At 44.2% G+C, this 8,960-nt stretch overlaps 1 protein-coding gene across 2 annotated transcripts; it reads left to right on the forward strand.

The window, feature by feature from the left end:
- Positions 1 to 646: 646 nt before the first annotated feature.
- Positions 647 to 8,960, forward strand: ENPP4 (ectonucleotide pyrophosphatase/phosphodiesterase 4). Of its 2 annotated transcripts, none has more exons than XM_056343218.1 (4): positions 647 to 1,236; positions 2,736 to 3,600; positions 4,527 to 4,697; positions 7,082 to 8,960. In XM_056343218.1, the coding sequence occupies exons 2-4, from the start codon at positions 2,778 to 2,780 to the stop codon at positions 7,441 to 7,443; spliced, it is 1,356 nt and encodes a 451-aa protein (XP_056199193.1). In that variant the 5' UTR covers positions 647 to 1,236; positions 2,736 to 2,777; the 3' UTR covers positions 7,444 to 8,960. The 2 variants fall into 2 exon arrangements, with proteins under 2 accessions (XP_056199193.1, XP_056199192.1); XM_056343217.1 differs by having other exon boundaries at positions 648 to 1,236; positions 7,079 to 8,960.

Below are 8,960 nucleotides of genomic sequence, written 5' to 3' on the forward strand. Positions count from 1 at the left end.
ACCTCCCCTCAGATTTGCTCCCCTCTATCCCCCATGGCTCCCCACAGCCCCCCCTCAGTTCGGCTCCCCACAGCCCCCCCTCACTTCAGCTCCCCACAGCACCCTCTCACCTCAGCTCACCTCCCCTCAGCTCTGCTCCCCTCGATCCCCATGGCTCCTCCCACCTCAGCCCCCTCGATCCCCCATGGCTCACCTCACCTCAGCTTACCTGCCCTCACCCCAGCTCCCCTCGATCCCCCATGGCTCACCCCAGCTCACCTCCCCTCAGCTCTGCTCGCCTCCATCCCCCCCAGACCCCTCACCCCAGCTCCCCTCGATCCCCCATGGCTCACCCCAGCGCACCTCCCCTCAGCTCTGCTCGCCTCCATCCCCCCCAGACCCCTCACCCCAGCTCCCCTCGATCCCCCATGGCTCACCCCAGCGCACCTCCCCTCAGCTCTGCTCGCCTCCATCCCCCCAGACCCCTCACCCCAGCTCCCCTCGATCCCCCACAGCTCCCCCGCCCGCCGCGTCACAGCGCCACGCCCACTCCACTGAAGCCAATCGGAGCTCCCGCCAGCGGGCCCCCAGCCAATCGCATCCGGCGGAGACCGGGCCCGCTGACGAGCTCCCCCCCGTTCCCGCGCCCCCCCTCCCCCCGCGAGGGCCGCGCCGCCGCCGCCGGCAGTGGCAGTTGGGGCCGCGCGGCCAGCGCGTGCGCAGGCGCGGTGCTGCCCCCGCCGCGGCCGGTCACCTCCGGCGGCACCCGAGCCTTGCCCGGCGCTGGCGGCAGGAGCGGGCCCGGGCCGCGGGCTGGGGGCAGGACCGCGGCGTGGAAGGGGGCGGCGGCGGGCGGGGAGGTCTCCCGCGGCGGGAAGCTGTGAGGAGGCTGCCCTGGCACAGCCCGGGCCGCGCGACACCCCTCTCCGCCGGGCTCGGGCTTCGTACTCCGGCCCCCACCCCACCCCCGTCGTGCGGTGTGTGAGGGGAAAAGAGAAAGGCTCGGCGGGCGGCGTGGAGCTGGTCCCGGCTGTGCCGGGCGAGGCGGCGGGGCTGGCCGCCGCCGGGCCCCCCCGGGCGAGGCCGGTGCCGCGGCGGTGCCTGCCCGCGCTGCCGGGCCCGTCCTGCCCGCCGGGTGAGGGGAGCGGCGCCGCCGCAGCTGTCGCCGGCTCTCGGGCGGGGTAACGCGTTCCTGGCCGGACGGAGCCGCTGGAGACCTGGAAACCTGGCTGGAAGGTGGAGGAGGTTCGAGGGCAGGTAGCTGGAATGCTGGTGGCTCTTGGAGTTGGCCGCGGTAGTGTAAGAGCAGAAACGCTTGAGCATCCTTGGAGTGTTTCGGAGTTTCTGGTGTGGTCTCACGCCTTAGGACTATGAAACACTCGGGTTCTGCTTTTTAAAGCACCTGGCAGCGTGAAACGGGTGATTGTCTGCTTCCCTCGCTCATTTAATTTCTTTTTTCATTCCTCCCCCCTCTGTAAAGGCGCAGTGTGTTACACATCCTTTGTGTCAGGGAATACCTTAATGCTGGTTGGGATAGTCTTTTCTTCTAACGCTTGTATAGACGTTTTAACTTGACTGCAGGGGAAGGGGGGGGATGATTTCCTATGCTCTTGAGTTCCTTTCACTGCTAAAGCTTTAACTTAACATGAAAGTGACTTATGCTTATAGAATACACTCACAGTTTTTAAAGACTTTGGGGGAAAGGGTTGAGCCAGGCCAGAATGTGTCGCTACAGTTAGGAAGGAAGATTCCTGCTGTTCCTCCTAGAGTCACCCTAGTTTATGCAAGTGAGATAAAGGAGAAATTTGCTGGAGCGAGGTTCTTCCTGAGAAGTAAATACGCTGTCTAACAATATTGCAAAAATTTCTGTGGAACCTGGAGCTTCACTTCCTCTTTCTTCAAGGCTTAAAGAATTCTTCTTTACCTTCCTGAACAAAGTGCTCATCACACATAAGTTTAGGGGGTGGGGGAAAAAACCCACTTACAAATCATGCCTTGCATTTGTAATAGTAATGAATTCCTTGGTGAGAAATACTTGCCTCATAGCTAAGGTTACTAATGCGCCTTTTTTTTTTGTGAGAAAGAAATACAATATGTAAAGAACAGGTTTAAATACTGTTAAGGTAGATGTACAACACCTTAGAAGGAAAACAGAAGTTACTCCTGGCAGTGCCATGTATAGAGTGAGCAATGAGTAAATGGGAACGTTGAAAGGTTCATAAGTCTTCCAGCAACTTGAGAGAGTAGAAACTGTGGAAAAAGAAAGGTGGGATGAAAAAGAAAAATTGTAATTACAGTGGAAAACAAACTTCTGGTCTGAAGAGTGATGTGTAATAAGGATTGAGAGCTGCAGAGGAGTCTTAAATGTGAGGCTGGAATTGTTCAGGTGCTTGTGCTTGAACATGAGGAAAAACTGAGTGTCATGGAATGTAGGATTGTAACAAGATGCACAGAACGATGGAATAATTGCTTAAAAGAAAGAAAACAATTCTTCCTTTCATTTAGTCTGGAATAAAAAAATCTCATTGCTCATTTGTTTTAATGTATGAAAACCTATGACAATATATGAAAAACGATGACAATATATGAGAAGCTTCTGAAGTCGGTAGGGAAATACTGTTGACTTCAGTGGTTGTTTACACCAGTTACTTTGCAGTTAACCTCTCTAAGGAAGATATGTACCTAATGTATAGCTAGTTAAACTGGTTCTAGTCTAATATTTTGTGTTATGTGCCTTATCTCCTCATTTTTTTCAGGTGCATCTGATTACCTGCTGGAAATACTTTGAAGTGTCAACAATGAACTCGATGTTAACATTATTTCTTTCTGGAATAGTTGCCTGTTGTGCTCACTCTACTGGTGATTCGGTAGCCAGGCTACTCCTCGTGTCCTTTGATGGCTTCAGGGCTGATTACCTGGAAACCTATAACCTTCCTCATCTTCAGAAATTCATTGAGGATGGTGTGCTTGTAAAACAGGTTACAAATGCTTTTATCACCAAGACTTTCCCAAACCATTATACCATAGTGACAGGTTTATACGAAGAAAGTCATGGTATTGTGGCTAATGACATGTACGACGTAGATGCCAAGAAAAAGTTCTCACAGTTCAATGATTCAGATCCCTTCTGGTGGAACGGGGCAGTTCCAATTTGGGTAACAAATCAACAGCAGGGAAATGGAGCAAGTGCTGCTGCAATGTGGCCTGGTACCGATGTAAAAATCAACGATACGACCCCTCAGTTCTTTATGAAGTATAACTTTTCAGTAACGTTTGAGGAGAGAGTGGAGCAAATTGTTGCGTGGCTGAACAGCTCTAATCCAGTAGTCAGCTTTGCTACATTATACTGGGAAGAACCTGATGCAAGTGGGCACAAGTATGGACCAGATGACACTGAGAACATGCGCAGAGTATTAGAAGAAGTGGATAATCATATTGGTTTCCTTATTAATAAATTGAAGGCATTGGGTTTGTGGGACAGTATTAATATCATAATAACAAGTGATCATGGAATGGCATCCTGTTCTGCAAAGAAGCTGATTATCCTGGACAGCTGCATTGGTCGCAATAACTATACTCTGATAGACAAGACTCCAGTTGCTGCAGTGCTGCCAAGGGAGAGTATGTTTTGGTTTGTGCTATTTTAAAGTCATACACCAAGAATTAGATCTTGTTCATCTTACTACTAAAAAGTACACACTATCATAGACTGTTCGCATCTTTTGCAAAACCAGTGTAGGTCATATTGCAGAACTTTGACATTATTTAATGAACAAGCTAAATAATGTTTGTTTACAAATTGTTTTGGTAATCAATAGGCCAAGGAGAGTTTCTTGTCAAGTTGCTATGGGTGGCAAAGATGGTCCTGGTCCAGCTTGTTGAGAAGGTAGATAGGCACTTAGTATGCCTACTGGCTTGTTGCTCACTTAGCCTGTATGGTTCTAATTCAAAGTGAGCCTGAAGTAAACCTTCGTGTTTATTCAGAATAAACGATGTCATTGTCTAAACTTCCAAGTAAAAATCTAAACCCTACCTTGATCACTTCTGTTCCTGTGAATGAAACTTTACTGTGAAGTCAATTTTTGTGTCGTGGAGCAGTTACTGACAGATATGTCTCTAAATCATGACACTGCTGGTCTCGGTTTCCACAACTGTGGCCAGACTGAAGCAGTTCTAATGAAAAAAGTGATTTATAATGTAACAAAATTTAATACTGGTTTGGATAAAATATTGACTACTTTGGTGTGTGCTTGCTTTATCTTGATTTCTCTGCTTGAATTTTGCCTTGCTCCCCTGCAAGCATAGAGGGTAGGTTGAATTGTAGGTCCAAAACCACAGTTGTGAGATGCCTGATTTAAATTGAGAGCAAACAGTAAAATCCACCTCAATATATGTAGTGTTTCATTAGGGACTGGAAAAAATCTTTTCTGTGTGCCTTTTTAAAAAATAATTGTTTTGAAAAAAATGCATCTTTGGTGGTAGATGATTGTGGTAAACATGACATAATTTACAGCTGGTTTACATGCAGGTTTTTTTTTTCTTGGCAGACAAAAGAGATGTGTATAACTTCCTGAAAAGGTGCAGCAGTCACATGAAAGTGTATCTCAAAGAAGAAATTCCAGAGAGATTTCATTATCGTCATAATAAGAGAATTCAACCCATAATTCTGGTTGCAGATGAAGGCTGGACAATTGTACAAAATGAGTCACTTTCAAAATGTAAGTGTGTTTTCCTCATTTGTGCTCTTGGTGATTTGTGTTGGTAAACAGTCTAGTTTTCATTCCAGCCATTGGCAGAATGGTCCTCGTTTAGTGAGTGGAGCCCTAGAAATACACATCTTTAGGAACATCTCAGCATTTTCCAGAACATTGTCAGCCTGAGCCTGGAGTGTTTTAACAGAGGAAGAGATGGGCGGGATAATCCATTGGCTAAAACGCTTTGTTGTGTTCAATGTAATAGCCTGAGGAGGAACCCTTTTAAGAGTTATCTCAGGCAAGTTAGCAGTCTGTCTCAAGCTTCCATTAGACTGTTTAACTATTTTTTGTATATAAAATACATACAGGGGAGCATAACTTGAAGACTGCAAGACACAGCATCTAATGTTACTGTACATACTCTAGGAAACAAAAATAAGTGGGAGGAAATACTCAAAATAATAGCAGCACAACGGTAACAGGTGAAAAAGCCAGTGTTCTTCCTGTTAGGGGCAAATAGCACGTTTCAAAGAAAAGAAACAAAATAGGTGTTACTTCACACAGTGCATTGCTAAGCTATGCACTTTCTTCCTACTAGATGCTATAAATGTCAAATTACATATATATGTATATTGGTGTATATATATATGTACATATACATACATGTATGTATATATATTTCCAGGTGTTTCATATGCAGGGGTTTTTTGTGCAGACAAGAGGCATGTATAATTTAATGAAAAAAATGCAACAGTCAAATGAAAGTATATGTCACAGAAGAAATTAAGAGATAATTTCATTATCATCATCATAAGAGAATGTAACCCGTAATTTTGGTTGCAGGCAAAGGCTGCATGTGTGTGTATATTATATGTGTGTGTATTCAGAAAGTGATTGGACAAATTCTTCAAAGAAAAATCCATTTGTAGAAATTAAATACAAATGTACCAACTTGCAGGAATTTTCTTGAGGAGCCAGCAGCTTGAGGCTGGTTGGTGTATCAGGGCTAACCTTGTTGGCTACTTCCCACGCTCCCTGTGGTGACTGCTGTCAGAGACAGGATGCTGGGTGGTGTAAACTGTTTCACCCAGTCTGGCTGTTCTTACTGTCTACCCTTTGCACATTTAAATTCAAATTTTCTCATTATTTGTATAAAAATACTGGGATTAATTTAAGATATGTTTGTATTTTAATTTCCCCACGGATTTGCTACAATCATCTTCAAACTGACAACACTTAGCATGTGTGTTGTCTAATAGAGGTCTCTTTCTTGCTTACGGTTAGATTCAATTTCATGTACCTAAAACCAGTAACTGTGTATTTATACCTAACAGCATTGTTATAAGTTGAAGTGAATCACTTTTCAAAACAATTTTGGTAGCCAATGCTTCCCAGAAGCAGGCAGGGGAGGTTTTAGCCTAGGTGGCTATTTAATAAGTGTTTCTTGTACTTGTCCTCATGAAGTGGTAGCATAATGATTGGCAAGTGTACCAATACCTACGCTGTTCCTGGCAATGTTAGCACACACCAGCCCTCCTGCTTCAGAGATGAGAGGAAACTTCACTGGAGAGGGGAGCTGTAAGAGCTCTGTTCAAAACAAGTAGTAGAAGGGGGGGGAAGTCATCCAGAAAAAGGACTTGCTTTAAAACACACACACAGGATGTGGTGCAGTAGTATCTTTGTGTAACAAACAGAATGGTGGAAAACATTAGAAAGGAATATTGAAAGTATACTGAAGTGGTGAGCATGACCTAATCAATAGGAATCTTGATATTTCACATCAGAAACTTCAAGGAAGCAGCCAAGGAGACAGTTTTCAGGGAGACTTGTTAAACTGTTACTAAGAAATTAACTCAAAACTTAAATACAGTCAGTCAAATACTGGGCCGCATGTGCTATGACAAATTTTTGGCATCTTGGACAGATTTTTCAGGCAGGTTATTAGGAAATTTTACTATGGCTGCTTTTTAGCTTGTTTGTACTCCACCTGGAATATAAACTGGAGTTTAAAATAAATGAACTGGTTCTTAAAAACCTACCGAATGTCCAAGTACCGGTGACCTTGTAGCCACAAATGTTTGCTTGTGTGCCAGTCACAGGCATTGTGATCCTTGAGGAGTGGGAAGGGGAAAACTAGAAATGTTGATGACTGAAAGGAAAAGAGATAATGGGGTGAGGGGAAGCATGGCTGAAGATGGGTATGAGAAAAACTTCTGGGGACTGAGGAAGAGGAAAGGAACTCTGGGTTCCTTCTGTGTTTGGTCCAACAGCTGCTTTTATGTTCTGCATTAGTCTTTGGTTAAAATATATGCCTTCTGGGGGTGGGGGAGGAGAGGGAGTGGAATATTTGCTATTCAAACAGTACAGAAACTGCCATGTTAACCCTTAACTTTGCATTTCTCCAGTAGGTGACCATGGTTATGACAACACTCTCCCAAGCATGCATCCATTCCTGGCTGCTCGCGGGCCTGCTTTTCATCGGGGTTACAAGCAGAGCACAATGAACAACGTTGATATTTACCCCATGATGTGCCACATCCTGGGACTGACACCACAGCCCCACAATGGCACTTTCAGTAACATCAAGTGCTTGCTCACTGACCAGCGGTGCATAAATCTTCCAGAAACTATTGGGATAGTTATTGGGGCTCTTATGATACTGACCACTTTCACCTGCATTATAATAATCTCAAAGAATAGAGTAGCTCCCCCACGGCCATTTTCCCGACTTCAGTTACAATATGATGATGACGATCCTTTAATCGGATAGGGTGTAGGAAGCCTGGTCTCGCTTGCTAAATAGTGATTTCAGGAAAAAGAGCTTGAACTTGCACTGGATGGCATTATTTGATGCACTTTAATGGTATCTGTATACAATACTGTACAGCCAGATCTTGCTAACTTGTGTGTGTGTGTGCTACCTGACCAGTAGTCCTGTAAAAAATACTTTTAGAACAAAATGGTGAACATGTGGCTTTCTGCTGGAAGAGATGCTTAACAAAATAAGGATGTTTAGTTTTTCATTCAAGCCTTTGAACACTTTCAAAATGAAATTCCATAGTACGAAGTAGCCAGGATAGACTAAGTGAATTTTAACACTTGTAAATGATAAATGTTTAAATTTCATGTTGACTACTGTTAGTGTTCTTGGACCTGTTTTTTTATGAGAGTTAAAGTTAGTTCTGTTTGGACAGTATGTTCCAAGTTGTTCTTAAATTTGGGGATAGAGGGTGTAGAGAAGATCTAATACTTCTGTTTCCACCCTAAGCCAACAATACAACAAGAAACTGGCCAGAGAGAAAACAGAAGTCAGCGAGGAAAGAATTGGTGCGCATTGCTTCTATTTTGAGCAATAAACTATGCGGTTCAGCAGTTACAACACTGGGCAGATGGCTCTGAAATTTCTAGTTCCACAGTTCCTGTTGGGATGGTACTACTTGCTTATCTCAAGGATGTCAGTTTACTCTGAGAATCCTTGGATTACCCAGTTTCACGGACTGTAGCATTAAAATTAGTGCTACAATTACTGCTTCTAAACCCTGTGAGAAGCTTTTCAGGTGTAAACTCTGCTGAAGGTGGTTTTGTAATAAAGGTGGTTCTGCCCTGTGTACCAGCAGATCATTATCTTTTGAAGGCTGTGATGTGCTAAAAAGCAACAATTGAAAGTTTGGCATGCAATCATCAAGCAAGGCTTCCAAGCTCTTTTTTTAAATGCCGGAAATTTAAAGGGAAAAGTTAATTTCTTTTTTGAGATTAGATCTGTTATCTGTAGTGACTGAGTTGTATAGATGCAAAGCAATGCTGAAGACCAGTGCTAATGGTTTTCTTGAAACTTGTTAATGCTCAAGTCTAGTAACTTGCTGTTAAAGAAACTAACTTGATTTAGAAAGCTTTAGTGGTACCTTGTATTTCAGCAGGAAGGGAATGTGAGGTTCAATTATTAATGCTAACCCAAAAAGAGAAGTGCAGTTACCAAGCCCTTTTTCTGCAAGTTTGATAGTGTTAAGAACTAATAATCTGAAGTGAGAGAGCTGAGGTACCTGGCAGCATGCAATGTGGTTTCTTGTTCACGAGCTCAAATTCAGTGTGATTTGGTATTAGCCCCAGACTGCCTTCTAGTGATCCAACTGAATGCAAGTGTGGACTTTAGAGGGAAGGGTTACCTTTAACTGCCCACTTTAAAAAATACACTTGAGTTTTTAAAATGACATGTAGGAGTTTTACTGATTTGTATCTTCTTCTCTGAGGATTCTATTGTACTGATTAAAAACACAATACAAAACCTAA

Source organism: Falco biarmicus, chromosome 6 (assembly GCF_023638135.1).
Source record: "Falco biarmicus isolate bFalBia1 chromosome 6, bFalBia1.pri, whole genome shotgun sequence".
NCBI lineage: Eukaryota > Metazoa > Chordata > Aves > Falconiformes > Falconidae > Falco > Falco biarmicus.